The sequence below is a fragment of the Glycine max genome, chromosome 7 (assembly GCF_000004515.6).
Source record: "Glycine max cultivar Williams 82 chromosome 7, Glycine_max_v4.0, whole genome shotgun sequence".
Lineage (NCBI taxonomy): Eukaryota > Viridiplantae > Streptophyta > Magnoliopsida > Fabales > Fabaceae > Glycine > Glycine max.
In genome coordinates this window covers 34848056-34868452 of record NC_038243.2, presented here as the reverse complement: position 1 = coordinate 34868452, position 20397 = coordinate 34848056, and the positions used below count along the sequence as shown (strand labels likewise).

At 36.1% G+C, this 20397-nt stretch overlaps 1 protein-coding gene and 1 pseudogene across 1 annotated transcript; both read left to right on the top strand.

The window, feature by feature from the left end:
* The first annotated feature begins 1021 nt into the window (after positions 1-1021).
* LOC100806540 (protein DMR6-LIKE OXYGENASE 2-like) lies at positions 1022-4915 on the top strand (annotated as a pseudogene).
* A 5252-nt stretch (positions 4916-10167) lies between these two features.
* LOC100788347 (probable N-acetyl-gamma-glutamyl-phosphate reductase, chloroplastic) lies at positions 10168-15624 on the top strand. Its single transcript, XM_003529204.5, has 14 exons — positions 10168-10374; positions 10486-10556; positions 10770-10904; positions 11353-11460; positions 11723-11809; positions 11937-11987; positions 12099-12170; positions 12501-12620; positions 13502-13562; positions 13673-13753; positions 14336-14415; positions 14512-14601; positions 14949-15077; positions 15181-15624. Exons 2-14 carry the CDS (start codon positions 10503-10505, stop codon positions 15286-15288), a joined length of 1176 nt encoding a protein of 391 aa, XP_003529252.1. The 5' UTR covers positions 10168-10374; positions 10486-10502; the 3' UTR covers positions 15289-15624.
* The last annotated feature ends 4773 nt before the right edge of the window (positions 15625-20397 follow it).

The window sequence follows — 20397 nt, the reverse complement described above, 5'->3', positions numbered from 1 at the left end:
CAATCCTCTTTTCCCTAAAGTTAATCACTGGTCACAAATAGCAATATTTGTCCATGTTTATGTGACTCTTCCTTCCTTAGTCCTTACACAAAAATATTCTTTACTAGCATTGAGTAATTGACTCAAAATGGGAGACTGAATATCCCTGCACAAAATATTCATTACTAGCATGGAATCAAATGATGACTAATTTCTTTATTAATTTACCCACTTCAACTTCAACTACTTCTTTATGCAAGCTCATTTGAAAGTAAACATCCATTTTTTTTGTTGGACTGACACTGGTTTGAAATTGCTGAGTATAATTATGCTTATTCAATCTGCACAACTCACATAAGAAGGCACAATTTTCGCGTGGTTTGAGACTAGAACCGTCACAAATAGAACAATGAACGAACACTACGGAAATTTTCCTTTACCACTATGATTCAATAATCATAGACCTATTTGCCGTCTTATTGGATAAGCCTAGGCACATTCAGGTGTGATTATCTGCTGAAATAACCAAGTTCTTACATTATCTTAAAAAAAAAATAACCAAGCTCTTACATCGGGATTTAAATGCAAATCAGGGTTTTTATCTTATTTTTCAAGGTTCAAATACCAAATCCGATTTTTCCAAATTCATTACGTAAAGTATTACATATATTTATCAAATTATTATGATAAACTTAAATATTTTTTATGTAAAGGTGGTAGTAAGAAAAATTCACAAATAGGACAACTATGCATATTACATGCGAAAATAGTTACAAACTCCTCTTTTAAGAAATACCGCTCAAGCCAACCCCCTCAATTTAATAAATAAAATATTTATTTATTTATTTCATTCAACCCTATAATTCTACCAATGTTTAACCTTGTTAATTAATTATCGCATACTGGTAATCTCATTCACCAAATACCAACAAAACATGTGTCCAATTTCAATGTGTGTATAAAGTTGGACACCAACACCATTATGATATATATGCCCATACTGCCATACTACTCTTCCATACCACTATATATATTACAATAACCGATTTTGCTTCTTAACAAAAGAAGCCAAAAAACCATGGGAGAAATAGATGCAGCTTTCATTCAATCACCAGAGCACAGGCCAAAGCTCTCCATCATTGAAGCTGAGGGCATTCCTGTGATAGACCTCTCCCCTTTATTATCAAACACTACTTCTTCCATCACAAACCATTCTTCCCTTGAAGAGCTTGTGAAGGAAATAGGCAATGCATGCAGAGAGAGGGGGTTCTTCCAAGTGATAAACCATGGAGCCTCTACTGAGAGCAGGGAGTAGATTGAAGCAGCTGCAAGGAAGTTCTTTGGCCAGAGCAAGGAGGAGAAGAGTAAGGTGAGAAGGGATAATGATGGTGTAAAGGTGATGGGGTACTATGACTCAGAGCACACCAAGAATGTTAGGGACTGGAAGGAGGTGTTTGATTACACTGTGGAGGAACCTACCATGATGCCGGCTTCACTTGACCCTAATTATCATAAAGAACTCACTCATTGGTATAACCAGTGGCCTCAATACCCACCAGAGTTCAGGTACTACAGCTTCAAATATTTTTGCATATTCATCCTCATGATATACCTAATTGTAACAAGATAAGTAGTTTTTATGGTAGCTCGAGAAATTTAAAGGTTTTGGTACAATTGTTTTCTGAACTAACAGCTGAATGAGTTTGATACACCAAAAGAGAAATTATTACATCATAACTACTAAGTTTCAACTTCCGACCATAGTGTTATTAATTGTTTTTCATAAATTAAAAATCTTGCTTATATACTATGTGAAGATTGATCTAGATCATGATCGAATACCTGATAATTTGAGACTATATAATAAATTCACTCAATATGCGTGTTCTAATTAATTACACGTGTAATAAATTAAGATTATTTAGAGATGTCATTCGTAGTTTTTCTTAATACTATTTGTTATGGGTATTGTTGTGTGTGTGATGAAAGACTTGAAAGAAAGATTTAGAATTGACATGTGCCACACGCGGATATATTAATCAATGAAAGACTGAATCTGATTTATGATTATCTAATTAATTATACATGTAAAGATTATCTATACATTTTTTTCAGTGAAATGATTATCACTACTAAAAAAAAGTTAATTTTAGGACGCATATTCTAAGGCAGTTTTTAGGAATCGTCTTAGAATGTTCCTCCGTAGCATTAAAGTTTAATATTTGGGGGTACACCATTGATGATTGACTTAGGGTCATTAAGGTTAAATCAATAGGTGAAATGGTTAAACCTATATATGAAGACTTATATTTTTCATACATTATTTTCTCTTACAAATTTTTGTACAACTTAATTTTTCTTTTATCTTTTTCTAGATTACCCATCATGTCTTACATATTTCTCTCTTCTTTTCTTATCGCTCTTTTGTGAGTGAAAACTATTATATAAAAATTGTATAAATACAATTAAAATAACTAATTATATATACAATAGTAAAGATTTTTTTACAATATATAATCCAATCATGAATGATTATGTATAATAAGTTTTTTTACCTTTATAATATTCCTACTTTGAAAGTCATGCAAAAAATATTTCTAATAATTAATTGATTGTCTAAAAACTTAGACTAACAATACATGTCTATTATACTCATACAATTGTTTATATTAAAATTAGCAAGTAAAAGTAATGATTTTACTTAACCCCATTTATAGGAGTTGAAATATGTGAAAAGAAGAAAGAAATAAAAGATGTGATGGGGGAGAAAATTGAAAAATATAATCAATGATGTGATTCAAGAAAAAACAAAGTGAAAATGTGGAAAGAAAAAAATTTGGAAAAAAAATCCAATCCGATATGATATACCATTATAATTAACTTATAGGATTGTGACAATTTTGTTGTATAGAGAGGCATTCCAAGAGTATGCTCAGCACATGGAAGAACTAGCACTCAAGTTAATGGAGCTTATTGCTTTGAGCTTAGGGTTGCCACCAAAACGGTTTCATGGCTTCTTCAAAGACCAAACCCTAACCTTGTTTTGGGATTAGGTCGTCACAAAGACAGTGGTGCTTTAACTGTTCTTGCTCAAGATGATGTTAGTGGGTTAGAAGTGAAGCGAAAATCTGATGGCGAATGGATTCGGGTCAAGCCAACAACACCTGATTTTATATTATCAATGTTGGAGACATAATTCAGGTACTTTTATTTATTTATTTAACATTAGTAAAAATTAACGAATTAGTGACTAAATTAAATGATAAAAAGTTGTTTTTCTCTCACTGATTTTGGTGTCACTAAATTTTAATGACAGATTTTTTAGAAATTATATATAAATTGTTTTGCTACTAATTTTAGTAATATTGTTAATAAATAAGTAAGCCCCAGAGTTTGTGAAGCATTGTCATAGTAATCCCTAAAATTAGAAGAATGACAAGCGTAAATCCTGAAAATTGAAATCTATTAATCATGTTAGTCTTTGTTGTTAGTTTCATCAGAGTCATAAGATGGTTTGGTATAGACATGATGAAGGCGGAGTGAAAATGAGTATGTGGTTCCCAATCTTCATTCTTGTTTTTCCAAACCCATTCTCGTCTTTGTCTCTTGTGGACATGATTTTTTTTTCTCATCCTTGTTCCCGTTGGAGATTAAGTATATCTATCCCATACCCGTCCTGCCCAATAATTTAAAAATATATATATATTTAACAAATAAAAATTTAAAAATAAACAAAGTTAAATATATTTTTATTTAAGGAGTCAAGTTTAGACACTTAACTTATTATAATCCAATATAAAATCCTATTACAATAAAAAATTTTCTATAAAAATCATATACATATCACCTAAAAATTATCCTAAAATATAAGATTTGAGAGAGATCATAATCCATTATGACTTATGTTTGTCTTAGAGTTTTAGTTTCAGTCTTAAAAAAATAAAATAAAAATTATAATAGACAATGATTAGTGAGTATAAAAGTTTAATAAAAGTAATTATGTAATAGACATAATATAAATTAAGGATAATTTAGTAATAAGTTATTTGGTACGAGGATAGGTGTGGATATGGAATGAGCATATACATACTCATATCTATCCATGTTCCCATTTAAAAAAATTAAATATTACCTATGCATATACTAGTGCCCTATCGAAGTAGGGATTTTTCGTCAAAATCGGAACAACTATAAGTTTGATTATCATGTCTAATTTGGTGGTTGAAGGAGAGACATAAGAACTAAAATGATAAAGAGGTCATGGGTTTCTGAATCATTTCCATGATATAACATACTAATTGATATAAAAAAAAAGAGCTATACATTTCATAGGCTAAAATGGTGGTAATTTTAATTTCAAAGATTTATATGACATTTTTCTTATTTTAAGGACTTATATGATGATACCTTACAAATTCAGAGACTAAAAGGGGAGTTTACTTGCTTATTAACTAAGTAAATTTTGATTATGTATTTTCGTTGAGAAATAATTTTTTTTATTTTTTACAATTTCTTTTTAGAAAACTAGAAAATAAATGATTAATTTTCAAAATAAGTTAAACCAAATTAAGAAATCTGAAGCTCAAGCCTCTAATTAGTAACTAGAGATGGTTGTGATGCAGGTTTGGAGCAATGATGCATATGAGAGTGTTGAGCAGAGTTATGGTGAACCCAGAGAAGGAAAGACTTTCATATCCCTTCTTTCTCAAGCCTTCACACTACACCATGGTGCAGCCTCTAGAAGATCTGGCAAATGAGCAAAACCCTGCCAAATACAAGCCTTACAATTGGGGCAATTAAGTTCTGTGTTACGAGAAAGCGCAGTAATTTCATGAAACTTAATGTTTATAACATCCAAATACATCATTTCAGGATTAATTAGATACATCGTTTTGCAATAATGTTGTAATCAAGACCCCCAAGGAACATGATAAGTACGTAGTATAGAGGAATAAGTTTGTAACTTTTATTGATGAATTTGATATTAGTTTACAATGATATATATACAAGTGAACAGCCCTAATATGTAGTGAATCAAGCTACCAATCTCCTAATAATTCTCAACAAATCAGAATTGGAAATAACAGATTTGCACGGCTAAATAATTAAAGGAATTGAAAACTAATTATTATGATTGATATCCTCCCGCAAGTTGTATAATCTGGATGAGAGATGCAACTTGGACAGTAGCGATTCGAACCGAGGGCGAAGCAGAGGCTTTGTTAGAATATCAACAAGTTGATCATCGGTAGACACAAAAGACACTCGAAACTTGCCATGTTGAACATGTTCTCGGACAAAGTGGTAGGCTAAGGCTATATGTTTCATCCGAGAGTGGAAGACAGGATTAGCACTGAGATTTGTGGCACCAAGATTGTCACAGTATATGACTGGATTGGCAATGGGCATGTGACCAAGTTCTGTGAACAAGGAAAGAACCCATAATAGTTCACTAGCCGTGTCAGCCAAGGCTTTGTATTCTGCTTCAGTTGATGATCGAGCAACAGAACGTTGTTTGCGGGAGCTCCAGGAGATGGGAGTGTTACCGAGATACAACAAGTAACCAGTGGTTGAAACATAATCATCCTTGTCACCAGCCCAATCAGCATCCGAGTAGGCATGAAAGGTCAAAGGAGCAGTCGCTGAGATGAAGACTCCTTTGTCACAAGAGCCCGCCAAATATCGGAGCACTCGTTTGAGTGCAGACCAATGCGCCGTTCTTGGATTTTGCATGAACTGTGCGAGTTTGTTAGTGCTGAAGGCGATATCTGGACGTGTAAGACTCAAGTATTGAAGGCTTCCAACCAGTGTGCGGTACTCCTTTGGAGAGGGTAGGAGATCACCAGAATCCTTAAGTAATTGAACACTCGCTGACAAAGGAGTGGATGCTGGTTTTGTATTTTTCATGCCTGATTTATGTAGCAGATCAATGATATATTTCCTTTGTGAAAGAAACATTCTTGCAGCGGAAGGAATTACTTCGACACCCAAGAAATAACTGAGACATCCAAGATCTTTTAACGAAAACCGAGCAGCAAGTGTGGCAATGAGTTTGGACAGCTCTGCAGATGAATTTCTAGTGATAATTATATCATCAACATATACTAATAAGTAAAGTGTAACCTCTGGTTTTTGGTAGAAGAAAAGAGATGCATCTGCAGTGGAATTGACAAAACCAAGGGAGAGCAGGAATACGCGAAGCTCCGTATACCAGGCGCGGGGTGCTTGCTTCAGCCCATAGAGTGCCTTTTTGAGGCGACAAACATGATCAGGAAAGTTTTTGTTGACAAAACCAGGTGGTTGTATCATGAAGACTTCCTCCTTAAGTGTCCCTTGAAGAAATGCATTGTTGACATCAAGCTGACGTATGGGCCACCCTTGACGAACTGCAAGAGTTAGGACAATGCGAATGGTCACCGGTTTAACAATGGGGCTAAAAGTTTCTGTATAGTCCCAACCAGAGCGTTGGTGAAACCCTTTGGCGACTAACCGAGCCTTGTAACGATCAATTGATCCGTCTGGATTTCGTTTGATTCGAAATAACCATTTCCAGCCAACCAAATTTTGATCAGAGGACCGACTGACAAGATCCCAAGTGTTGTTGTGGTGTAAGGCATCAAATTCGGCTTGCATGGCTGAGCGCCAATCAGGGTCGCGAAGGGCCTGGGTGATGGTGTTGGGTTCAATGGGAGAGGAGGCTTGGACATGGAGATTAAGCTTTTGGATGGGTTTGATAATGTTGTTTTTAGACCGAGTGATGATCCCACCTCCATTTGGGTTGACAATGGTTTGGGGTGGTGGAGCAGAGAGTTGCGGGGATGATTGTGAGGTTGGAGGAGGAGATTGAGTGGGGTTTGTGGGTTCGGTGGAGGACTGGGCCATATATGGGGAGTTGGTGAGGGATGGGGAGGAAGGGGCAGGAGATGAATCTTCCGGTGGGTTCATGTGTTGTAAGATGGAGAGTTGAAGTGGGCCTGTTTGTTGCTCCGGACTTGGACTAGCGTGAGTTACTAGGGAGTTGAACGGGAATTCAGATTCAACGAACTTCACATGCCGAGAGGTGTAGATCCTTCCTGTTGTGGGATCGAGACACAAATATGCATGTTGATCAGCCGAGTAACCTACAAAAACACACATAGCAGACTTTGGTGCAAGTTTATGGTTAGCATATGGTTTAGTCCAGGGAAAACACAAACATCCAAAACACTTTAACTTATGATAATCCGGACTAATGTTGAGCAATTTAGAATAGGGTGATTGGTACCCAAGAATTGGAGTTGGGAGGCGATTTATGAGATAAGTGGCGGTGGTCATGGCGTGAGGCCAATAGGTGAGGGGCAAGCCCGAGTGATGGAGAAGAGAGAGACCGGTTTCAGCAATGTGACGATTCCGGCGTTCTGAAATTCCATTATGTTCAGGTGTATGAGGTGGCGTTGTATGATGACTTATACCATGATTTAGTAAAAAAGGGCGAAGACCAATATATTCGCCACCATTGTCTGTGTAAAGAATTTTTATTTTGTGATGATAGAAATTTTCAACTAGCGATTTAAATTTGGGAAATATAGTTTGCACATCAGATTTTCGTTTCATTGGATATAGCCAAATATAACGAGTAAAATGATCAACAAACATGCAATAATAGCGAAGACCATCAATTGATAAAAGAGGAGAAGTCCAGACATCAGAGAAAATTATTTCTAATGGATAACAAGATTGAAGAGTGGATTCATGGAATGGAAGTTTATGAATTTTGTTAATTTGACACGAGTGACAATCGGATTGCGGAAATTTATTTGAGCCTAAGGAAAAATGTTTCTGAAAAAATTTGAAAATAGAAGATGAAGGGTGCCCAAGCCTATGATGCCATGATGCAGAGGATTCTGTTCGAACCGTGTGGACGGAGGGTGAGGTGGCGGGCCAGAGATAGAGTCCATCCACACATGAGCCTTTATGGGTTGTGTGACCCGTCTGCAAGTCCTTCACATAAAAAGAGTTTGGCAGGAAAACAACAGCAGAGTTGGTTTGTTGGGTAAGTTTAGAGACAGAGATTATTTTTTGTTTCATGGAAGGAACACACAGAGCATTAGACAAGGATAAATCATTAAGTAAAAGTGTTCCAGAATGAGTGATGTTTAAACCTGAACCATTACCCATAAACAGTGAGTCAGGACCAGTGTACAGATGATGAAGCGCCAGATTATCGAGATCATTGGTTACGTGATGTGTCGCTCCACTGTCAAACAGAAAATCATGTTGCGATGGGCCGGCAGTTGCAGTATTGACCTGAACCTGTCCAGTGTGAGCCGGAGAGTTACGAGGTGGCGGTGGGACACTAGGATGCTGCTGCTGGAAGGTTTTGCACTGAGAGAGAACATGACCTTTGATGTTGCACCACTGACAGCGGCCGAGAAAAGGTTTGCAAGATGCTTTGGCATAGGTGTTTTTGAGAAGGATCCAGAGATCATGCGAGGTCTTGGTGTGAGACACCAGGGAGGCCACTTCATTAGAGAGAGTGGTGAGGAGAGCACCATATATAAGGCAGTCCTGTCGACGCCAGGTTTGGTAAGCAGGATTCTGAGTTGTTACCGGAAGTGATGCAGTGGTGGGGGTCGTTTCCGACGGCGCAGGAAAAGATCCATCTGGATTTTGGAGGAGATCATAGCCATCAAGGAGAGCTTCAACTTGTTGTTTCCAATTAGGATAATTGTTGGGAAGAAGTTTGGTGACATTGGTGAAAGTGATGCAAGCAAGGGGTTTGGATGACTCATGGGGGTTGGGAATGAAGGAGTTGTTGTCGGCCATGGGAGGCAAGGGTGGGGAACGACGTCCTTAATTAAAGAAATAGGGAATGGGTGGATCGTTTAGGCTGATACCATATAGAGAAATAAGTTTGTAACTTTTATTGATGAATTTGATATTAGTTTACAGTGATATATATACAAGTGAACAACCCTAATATGTAGTGAATCAAGCTACCAATCTCCTAATAATTCTCAACAAATCAGAATTGGAAATAACAGATTTACACGGCTAAATAATTAAAGGAATTGAAAACTAATTATTATGATTGATACGTAGAATCTTCTTAATCATGCTAGGATTATAAATAAGGTCGGTCTTGATCGATGATAGTGTATTATCTTGGATAAAGAGGTTTAGTTTGGCTCATAAATAATTTCAATTTCTGAAGCCAATGTTCATCTACTCTTTTAATACGAAATAACTTAGTTATTTGGGCAGGAAGCTGTTCCTCAATAAAGCAGATTTGCAATTTATGCCTTTTTAATCACTTTTGCTTTATGTAGGATATGCAACATTCTGTGATCCTTTTTTGTAGTAATTAATTATTTGTTTCTTTGTTTCAGGCACCACTTGTGCTTGAACTGTTCTAATAATCGTATCACTTTTTGCCTTGGAAAAAAAAACTTACATGTTTTTTAAGTCCCCCAATGATCCAAATCTGTGTTTTAATTTTTCGAAATTCAGATTATTTGTTTTGTGAGAGGTTTCGAAATTCTGAATAGAGCACACAAATAATATATCTCTTTCAACTTAATATTATCTCCATTGAGATATCCCGATGAAATCGCCACTAAACTTTATTTAATTTAAGAAAATAATAGAAAACTATTTTCCACAGTGAATGAATAAATTGACGGCGATTAGATGACTCGTTTACAAGTTATTGAAGATCCTTAATCTCCCAATTTCTACCAGATAAATACATTTAATTTTCATGATTCTCGTCCTTATATACACAGGTCTATAACGAATTTTAAAATGAGAAAATTTTAAATCAAATTATTAAAATGATTATGATTATTATTTAAAATTTATCTTCAAATTTTTAGGATAAAAAATATTTATCAAATTATCATAGGTAATTTATATAATTTCTTAAATTGATGATAAAACTAATCTAATTAATTTTTGTTAAAACACGGTTAATTTTAGGTACTACTTTATTAATTTTAATTTTGAAAAAGATTTTTTTATTGAAGCAAAGATTACTTAAACGGGTGATATTCTTATTGTATAAGTAGTAAAAGAATCAAATAGTTTAGGTCATTGAGTATGTGAATTAATTGAGTAAAAGAATCAATATTTTTAAGCTATTAAAATCGTTTTAAATTGTAGTGTAGTGAGTACAAATTAAAGAAATAAATAATAAAAAAATGGCAAAAAAAAAGGTGGATGAAATGAGTTTTAAAAAGTTAAACCCGACCCAAATAGAAGAATCGGAAGAAGAAGAAGAATCAGTTCCGTCGTGAGACACTGTCATAACATAAGAGTCGTGGACGCGGTTGGCTGTTGCTGTCTACGGTTCCAACTTCCAAGTTACAAGCTTCACCCATTTTATAAAAGTTACGGTTCGGTTCCGCTGCATTCGTGGTTGGTGCCATATACGGTTCCGCAGCTGTTTACCTTCTTGTTTTTCTTCATGCAATGCTTCCCATTTTCATACTTTGTTAACACTTAATTTTCTGATCCCAATCTCGTTAGCTTTCTAGCAACACAAAATGAGCGCCATCTCTTTCAGTTCCACCCATTTGCACAGTTGGAAAAATCCCAAGGTACTTTATATATATATATATATATATATATGTAATTTTAATTTTGTTTTGTAAAATGTTGTTTTTGTTGCCATACAATGTTTCGTTAGTAATTATTAGCATGCAGGACACGATTTTGTTTTGATTCTGTTACTTTTTCTTATTCTTTTTTTGGTGGGTAAATGTGTTTGATTCTCAAAGTTTATGTTGTTATTGGACGTTGGTATTGTTCAGGGGTTTGGAAAGGTGAGAAAGCAACGAGATGGGAAGCTACTTGTCAAGTGTTCCAGCAAGAGTGGGAACCCAACTTCATTGCAAAATGGGGTTCGTGTTGGTGTTCTTGGAGCTAGTGGCTACACTGGTTCTGAGGTAAGCTACATGGCACAATCGTTCTAAGTGTGCTTGCTTGGTTTAATGTGTAGAAGTAGAATGATTGGAAGATGGAAAATAGTTATGCCTTACAGTGGGAATGAGTTTTAAAAAACAATTTCGGCCCCAATGTCAAGGTTTCTGGATCTCTGCGACCATAATTGCAGCTGCATCGACTGCATTTATCTGCAATTTCCCATAACATCAAGGATCGTGATGAAACTGTGACTGACATCACAATTTTAAAACCTTGGTTATGATTAATTTATTTTGTTTTTGGCTTGTTGTGCTTTTTGGCATCTACAACTCAAGTGTAAACTGTGAAGTGTCTTTTGTTCTAAATTGTTTGCATTGCCACTTTCCATGTACTCACCCAAGCAAGTAGATGTCACTGTCAGTTTTGATCTGGTGTTTCTGTGTTGTGAGATTGTGATACTTTTTTGGGTAGGTTATGCGACTCTTGGCTAATCATCCACAGTTTGGGATTGCACTGATGACTGCTGATAGGAAAGCTGGGCAGCCAATCTCTTCTGTATTCCCACATTTGAGCACTCGGGTATGGCTGGTTTTAGATATGATGTGTATTTAAAAAGATATTTTCATTCATTTTTAGTTTGTTTTTTATCGAGGGTATGGTGTGCTATCTTGTATTGCTTCTTCTAAGTGAAATTCCCATACCTTTTGGTTGATGATCATGGAGGTTGTTGCTATCCTCAATCATCATTTTCTTGAGCAATCCTCATGGCATGATTATGAAATATGCACGTCGATGCATTGTTATGTAAATTACATAATTTGAGCTTAACCCATGTTTGCAGGACTTGCCAGATTTGATTGCAATAAAGGATGCAAACTTTTCTGATGTGGATGCTGTATTCTGTTGTTTGCCTCATGGAACTACTCAGGTTCTTTCTTATGTCTTTTGAGTTTTGTATTTCCCTGAGTTTGCCAAGAGAGCACTGGTTAAAGTATACCAAATATCAATGCTTAAAAGTTACAAGACTATTCCTTAGATTTTCATCTTGTTTCCAGGAAATTATTAAAGGCCTACCAAAGCACTTGAAGATTGTTGATCTTTCTGCAGTATGTTTTAAATAACTTTTGTCTCTTTTAACTTTTTTTCAAAAACAAATCATTATACAGTATGAACAAAGTTTTGCTTCGTATCAGAATTGTAAATGAGGGATTTTGTAGGATTTTCGTCTAAAAGATCTTTCTGAGTATGAAGAGTGGTATGGTCAGCCGCATAGAGCACCAGATTTGCAGGTGGGACCTCTTGTCCTCTTCAATTACACAAGGGTCTAGTTTATCTAGGTCCACCTTAAATCAGTATTGCACGTTATCAACTTATACTATAGACTTTGATGTTGTCATTCATTTCATCAAATCTTACGTAACAAGTTGAACCTCTTCTAAGTTAGAATTTCTAAAGGTGTGTATATTTGAGGAAGCATAATGCAGTCACTTTTTATGAATTTGACTTATCAGCTTTTATTTCTGTTCATATATGAAAATCTTGAATCTCAAGTTGAAACCACCTTTCTTGTTGTATAATTTTATTTTTAATGCTGAGTTAATCTAGCTAACTGTATCCAGAAAGAAGCTATATATGGATTAACAGAGGTTTTAAGGGAGGAAATAAAGAATGCACGTCTAGTTGCTAATCCTGGTTGTTATCCAACTTCTGTTCAACTTCCTCTTGTCCCATTGATAAAGGTAAGCATGTTTTCTTTGCACTATACAGTATGTAGAATAAGTGAATTTTCCTTTTAAGAAAATGGCGTGTGATTAAAATTCTAAAATTAGTATAAAATTGTGTTCTAAATTTCTAATGATTCTGTTGTGACTGTGACTTGTATCTACTAGCCTTTGCCTAGGCTTATAATTTATGGTCTAGGGTGTTAAGCTTGATGTATCCTAACTTTAACCAGATTTCTTTGGTGTTCAGTTCATGGCCTGTTTAAGGGAATCAGTGTTTCAGATATATGAAAAGCTCTGCTACAATGATTAGTTTTTAGATCGCCCTTTTTTTGTCTTGTTTTTTCTCCTTTTGTTTTTCCTTGTTGATTATTTGATTTCTTATCCTCCAACCTTTTGTATTTCTATCATTTTCTCTAAACAAATTTCTTCTTTCATCAATTAAAAAAACTATGCATATTTGCATTTATTCGATAACATGAATGATTGAACATTTATAGCTCAAAAGGGAGGAGTATTGAAGATATGTTGTGTTCCATATAGTTTGCATTAAAAGGCATTACATGGCTATAGTGATATTACTGCTATCATGCTATGCATTTACATCTATCTGGTGGATTGGTGAAATATATCCAGGATTCTGGATAACATATGAATTCGGATTTTTGGACGTGTATCTGTACTAAACGCATTTATCAAGTCTGTCTACCTTGACTAAAGTGCTCAAGATGCTAGATCAGAGTTGTTTTCAGGGATGGAAGCAATGTCCTAGGACTTAGGCTCAACTTTATGCTTCTTATTTTAAAAACTGATTTTTCTGTATTTATTGATTTTATGATGCTTGAAGAGTTTCAAATCCCCTTTAAGGTTCTTCTTTCTGAGTTTTCTTTGTTTTGCAGGCTAGTCTTATTGAGCTTAAAAATATTATCATTGATGCTAAATCTGGTGTGAGTGGAGCAGGTTAGAATTTTGATGCACCTCTTTTGTATTTTATTGCAAGTATTCCACAAAATATTCTCATCCCAAGCTTCTGATTTCCTTGTGGTTCTGTTACTTGGTTCTTGTTGCAGGGCGCAGTGCCAAAGAAAATTTATTGTTCACTGAAGTAACTGAAGGTCTCAATTCTTATGGTGTTACCCTACATCGCCATGGTAAGTCTAATTTTCTTCTTATTGGATTTATTTATTTCGAGTCTTACAACTCCAGCCTAACTAATGCACAGAACATATTTTATCTTCCTGTTATACTTTTGTGTGTGATGACAAAGTGTCTAGGGATTAGTTTTATTGTAAGAGCTATGCAATCTTACAATAACCACTCAAGGCAGAGCCAATAATACTTGTTACACTAGTTTTCTGGTATTTTAACCGGTATAGCCTTAGGAGCCCCCTCCTGTTAGTACACTAGTGTCAAGAAGGGCCAAGAGTTATTTCCGCTGATCAGCCTGGTTCTCCTCCATTAGGAAAAAAGAGGTGTGGGGATTGGCTAATTGGGCCTGCTGGGGCCACATAATTTAACTGTAACTTGATCATGGACTGTGATTGTGTTGTGCTTCTCTTCATTAACTTATATTGGTGATCTCTTTCCCAATTGAACTACATTGGATTGAGCATTTTACCATTAAGCTCTTATCCTATTTGTTATATATTGCTAGTGATTTGATTTTAGCTATTGGGGACATATTGGCATCTTAATTTGAATAGATCTAATTATCTTATTTTTGTTGTATGCAGTTCCTGAAATTGAGCAGGGACTTGCTGATGCTTCAGGTTCAAAAGTAACTGTTAGTTTTACACCACATCTAATTCCAATGGTAAGAGTAGCACCTAGAGTTCTAATGTTCTATCTTCTGTATTCTTTTCTTCTTGCTGGTCAAGTAAATTAACAAATGCTTCTTTGCCATTTTTAGAGCCGTGGTATGCAATCAACTATTTATGTGGAAATGGCTCCAGGAGTGAGAATTGAGGACCTGTACCAGCAACTGAAGCTCTCATATGAGGTTTGTCTTTTTATGTCACTACTTGTCACCTACACTAGTTTACAAAAATGTAATGTATGAATTGCATATATGCCAACAAATACAAAGAATGCAGGTTGAAAATGGTACTTAATGGTTATTCTTCATTGTTGAGAAGAACTTTTTCATCATTGAACTCTCTGCATCATATTATTTGAGATCTCAGAGTCTCTTTAACCTTTAAGGATTTATCCTGCCTGTTTCATGGGGCTGTGGAATGTGCTATCATGATTCATGGTTTATTTCTTTGTTAGTCTACTTTTCGGTTCATTTTTGAATTTCTTGGTTTGACCCTTTATTAATTTCTCTTTTCTTTCTGGTGATTTCAGAATGAAGAATTTGTTTTTGTGTTGGAAAATGGAGTCATTCCTCGAACTCACAGCGTTAAAGGGACTAATTACTGTTTAATCAATGTTTTTCCAGACCGAATTCCTGGAAGAGCAATCATTATATCTGTTGTATGTTAAGTTTTTTTTTCCTCCTATATATCCAGCTGAAATTGTGTATTTAATGATATTATGATACTATTGTTGACATCACTATGTTGATGTGTTGTTGCAGATTGATAATCTAGTGAAGGGAGCTTCAGGTCAAGCTTTACAAAACCTTAATTTGTTAATGGGATTTCCAGAAAATTTGGGACTTCATTACCTGCCTCTTTTTCCATAGAGTAGTTGTCTTGTCCAACTAGAGCTCCAATTCTGCAGTCACAGTTCCACCAAAATACTTGATGGAGCAGAGGAAATATTTTCAAGTTATGTATTTTCGTTCTCTAGATTGTAATGTGAGATTCTTCAAGAATTTAGAAGGGAATTGATTATGGCATTGGCAGGGATACTATAGCAATTTCTGTCTTTTTTGTCCTTTGTTTTGATCTGTAATGTTAGAAATCACTGAAGGTGGTGGCGTGTAGTTTTCCAAGTTTGGGTTTTGGTTTATTTGTAATGCCAATATTTTAGTGGACTATGAAATCACCATCTCAAGTTTTTGAGATTTTTGTTTCAATTTGACTTACTGCCTGTTTGATTTTCTCTAAAATCGCAGGTTGAGGATTGGTTTTTTTTCTTATTAGGTAAGAACAGTAAACATCAAAGCTGCAATCTAGCATTAGAAATGCCTTAAGAGTCCCATAAAAGACACCAACAAACAGCTGAAGGGCAGTCTGTATATTGTAACAAATTGATCAGACTGGGCTCTGAATTTTGCTAAAGCATCAGCACTAATATTTTCAACTTTTTTTAATTGTTGAAATAATACAATTTTTCAATTTTGGTGTTGATAAAACTACGCTTATGCAGTACAACAACAACAACAACAACAACAACGCCTTATCCCACTAGGTGGGGTCGACTACATGGATCAACTTCCGCCATAATGTTCTATCAAGTACCATACTTCTATCCAAACCATTAATTTCGAGATCCTTTTTGATAACCTCTCTTATAGTCTTTTTGGGTCTTCCTCTGCCTCGAATTGTTTGTCTTCTCTCCATCTGGTCTACTCTCCTCACTACAGAGTCTACCGGTCTTCTCTCTACATGCCCAAACCACCTAAGTCTATTTTCCACCATCTTCTCTACAATAGGCGCTACTCCAACCCTCTCTCTAATAGCTTCGTTTCTAATTTTATCCTGTCGAGTCTTACCACACATCCACCGCAACATCCTCATCTCCGCTACACCTACTTTATTCTCATGTTGGCTCTTGACCGCCCAACATTCTGTTCCGTACAAAATCGCCGGTCTTGCCGCAGTCCGATAAAACTTTCCCTTTAGCTTGATCGGTACCTTTGCATCACATAACACCCCCGATGCTTTTCTCCATTTCATCCATCCTGCTTGAATGCGATGATTCACATCCCCTTCAATTTCCCCATCATCCTGTATTACAGACCCAAGATATTTAAACCATGTGACTTGAGGGATAATATGGTCTCCTATTTTCACCTCTGAGTTAGAAACCCTCCTTCTTTTGTTGAACTTACATTCCATATACTCCGATTTGCTTCTGCTTAGGCGAAAGCCATGTGTTTCTAGAGCTCGTCTCCAAGTTTCCAACCTCTCATTCAACTCCTCCCTCGACTCTCCAAGGAGGACTATGTCATCTGCAAAAAGCATGCATCTCGGCGCTATCTCTTGGATTTGTTCCGTGAGGACATCCAGAATTAAGGTAAAAAGGTAGGGGCTAAGGGTTGACCCTTGATGTAAACCAATTGTGATGGGAAAATCGTCTGACTCTCCACCCTGTGTCCTAACACTAGTCGATACCCTATCATACATATCTTGGATAGCTCGAATATATGCAACCCTAACCCCTTTCTTCTCTAGAGCTTTCCACAAAATCTCTCTAGGCACTCTATCATACGCTTTCTCCAAGTCAATAAAAATCAAGTGCAAGTCTTGTTGGGCCATGCGATATTGCTCCATCACCCGCCGTAATAAATAAATCGCTTCCATGATCGACCTTCCCGGCATGAAACCAAATTGATTCTCAGTAACTTGAGTTTCCTTTCTTAATCTCCGTTCGATCACTCTTTCCCATAATTTCCCATAACTACGCTTATGCAGTAATGAAAATTATTTTGTGGTGATGAAAATACAATTAATTTTCGTTTGCTGTAGTGGGATAATTTTCTTTAGATTTAAATTTTGAATGTAAACTCACCTTGAAAGTAACATAATTTTACAAACAAGTTTACAAGAAACTGATTATAAATTAATAACTCACTTAGAGCCACACTTAACAATTTTACATAATGAAACTAACATCATAAAGTTTTTAACAATAAAAAATCATCTAATTTGAATACTTGTGGCAAAAAATATATCACACTCATGTTATTGCCCAAACAGGGTATTTTATCCAAACCACCCACTTTAGTAAAAAAACTGGGAATAATTCAAGCGTACGCTAAATTTTAAATTCTATCAACACATAGTACACATCTCCAAATTTTCAACAAGCGAAGAAACAGAATATAAAACTAACTAGTCAAGTTTATCATTTTTTTTGGAAGGCAAATTAGTATATTTTGTATTACTAGAAGGATATGCAAGTACAAGGAGTACGGCAAAGTATGTACAAGTGGAATAGATCTATTTATATGTAAAGCATATCCAAATGCAAAAAATAGTATGAATCTACTCATGAATTCAAACAGAGTAACGGGGTAAGCATCCACGAAGAGAAGATCTTATTAGTATTCTGTTTCTTATAAAGAAACCATTCCCATGAGTTGATCTTAATTTCTTCAAGAAGCTTACCACCATCAAAAGTGTGACTCTTAAAAATGATTCCATTTCTATGCTTCCACATACACCAGCAGGTGCAATGCCATATTAAATATTTTCATTTCTTCACCTTTTCCCCCAATATTAGTGAACCAAAGAGATTGTATATGGCTTGCAAATCGTTTGGAATAACAACAATTATATCCAACCACTCAAAAACTCTTTGCCAAATTAAAGAATTGTAGTTGCATTGCCGAAATAGATGTTCAGTAGTCTCCAAACTTGCTCTGCAGAATGAACATGATTGCTAGACATTCAAAATGGGAAGTCTTCTCTTGTTAAGTTGTTCATAAGTTGGCAATTGATCCAAAAATAATCGCAAAGAAAAAACAAGTACTTTCATCGGGGCAACACTGTTCCAAAATTTACCAAGAATAGGATTTGAATCCTGAATATTCTGAATTTGAGAGGCATAAAGGTAACTAGGTGATTGTAAGTTACACTTACAGAAAACAAACCGTCAGGAGACAAGATATATCTCTAGGTATCATTCTGATTCTGAACTAAAAAGTCCCCGGCCAGCAATGCTTCCAGTTCTGCAATGAGTTCCAACTCCCATTGAAAAGGTTGTCTACTCCAACACCAATTCCAGGAATCAGATTGTTCTACATCCCAAGCTGACATACCTTGGACTGATATGTCTTTATCCATTGCTAGGCTAAAGAGTCTTGCATGTGATTGCATTAAGGGAGTCTCGTTAAGGCATCTGTGTCTCCAAAACAAAGTATCCTTCCTATCACCAATCTTTCTGCAGAAGGTGCTAGTTAGCCAGCCTGGTTGATATTGGCAGTTGCCAATTCTTAAAATATCCCTCCACCATTGGGATGTGCGGCTGGCTGAGCCTGTGTTTGACAAGTCTAATGAGCCATAATGAAATTTCAAAATAGGAGCCCAAATAGCTTTAGTCTCAACCAGAAAATGCTAACGCCGTTTTACCAATAAGCTGATGTTGAAGATGCTTAGATTCTTGATTCCGAGACCACCCATTTGTTTAGGTGTACAAACTCTAGTCCACTTTAGCCAATTGATTTTCGCCTGGTCCGAAACTCCATTCCACAAAATGTGCCGCTGTATACCTTCCAACTCCCTTATCACCTTCATCAGTGCCTTAAACATAGAAAGGTAGTACAATTGAATACTCGACAGTACAAAATTAATGAGTAAGGCGACCTCCCATAGAGACAAGCTTGCTCTTCCATATTGTGAGTCTTTTCTGAAACTTGATAATAACTGGTTCCCAAGTTGATCAGAGAGTTGGACTAACCCCGACTGGCAGTCCCAAAAAGTGAAAAGGTGGAGAAGCAACCCTGCATGAAAGGAAATTTGCAGCTGGCTCATTAAATCTTTGGTTTGTGCCAATCCCATAAAAGACACTCTTAAGGAAGTTAACTAACAATCCAGAGACCAATTCGAAGCCTCGGAATATTGCTTTTATTGCCCAAAGACTATCATGAGTCACCTGTCCCACCATAACTGAATCATCAGTGTATTGGAGAATTGAGTATTGGAACTCTTCTCCAACTTTCATACCTTTGAATAGTCTTTTCTCCACCGTGCTATGAACCGCCCCGTTAGACCTTGAGCAGCTATCAAGAACAAAAATGGGGACAACGGATCACCCTGCTTCAAGCCTCTTAAAGCTGAAAACTCAAAAGTTAAGGATCCGTTTACCAAGGTTGATATGTTACTAGAGGAGACAATTATTTTCAGCCACTGACGCCATTTGACATTGAATCCTAATCTATGCAACATGTAGTCCAAGAATTTCCAGTTAACCATGTTGTATGCTTTACGGAAGTTCTCTTTGAAGGCCAACATATTCTTCTTTGACTTTTTGGCTCAATCAAGAAGTTCGTCAATGACCAGAATGCATCTAGAATTTGACAACCTGGTAAGAACGTTATTTGGCAAGAGGAAATCACTGAAGGCAACAATGTTTTGATCCAGCAGCAAGCAACTTTGATATAATAATCTTCGCAATGCTGCCTATCAGAGCAATCATTCAAAAATTTGATAAAGATTGAGGAGATTCAACCTTTGGAATCAATGCGATACACGACAATGGAAAGCTTTTGGCAATTTTGCATTGCGATGAAATTCTTGAATAGCCAAACACACATCGAAGCCAATCACCTCCCAGCTGTACTTAAAGAACGACATATTATACCCGTCAGGCCCAGGCGATTTATCACCGACACTCGACCATATAACCTCCTTGATCTCTTGGTGTGAGAACTCCACTGTGAGAAATTCTCTCTATGCATCCGTGATGGATTTGAAGTGCAGACCATCAAGATTCGGCCTAATCTGCTCTGATTCAGAAAAGATTGATGCAAAGTGGGGTTTGATTTCATCTTTGATGTCATTTACCTATGTCAACCTGCCTCTATCTGATGAAAGACCCAAAATTTGATTACTTCTTCGCCTAGATTTCATACACTAATGAAAGTACCATGTATTATAATCACCTGACTTTAACCACTTAGAAC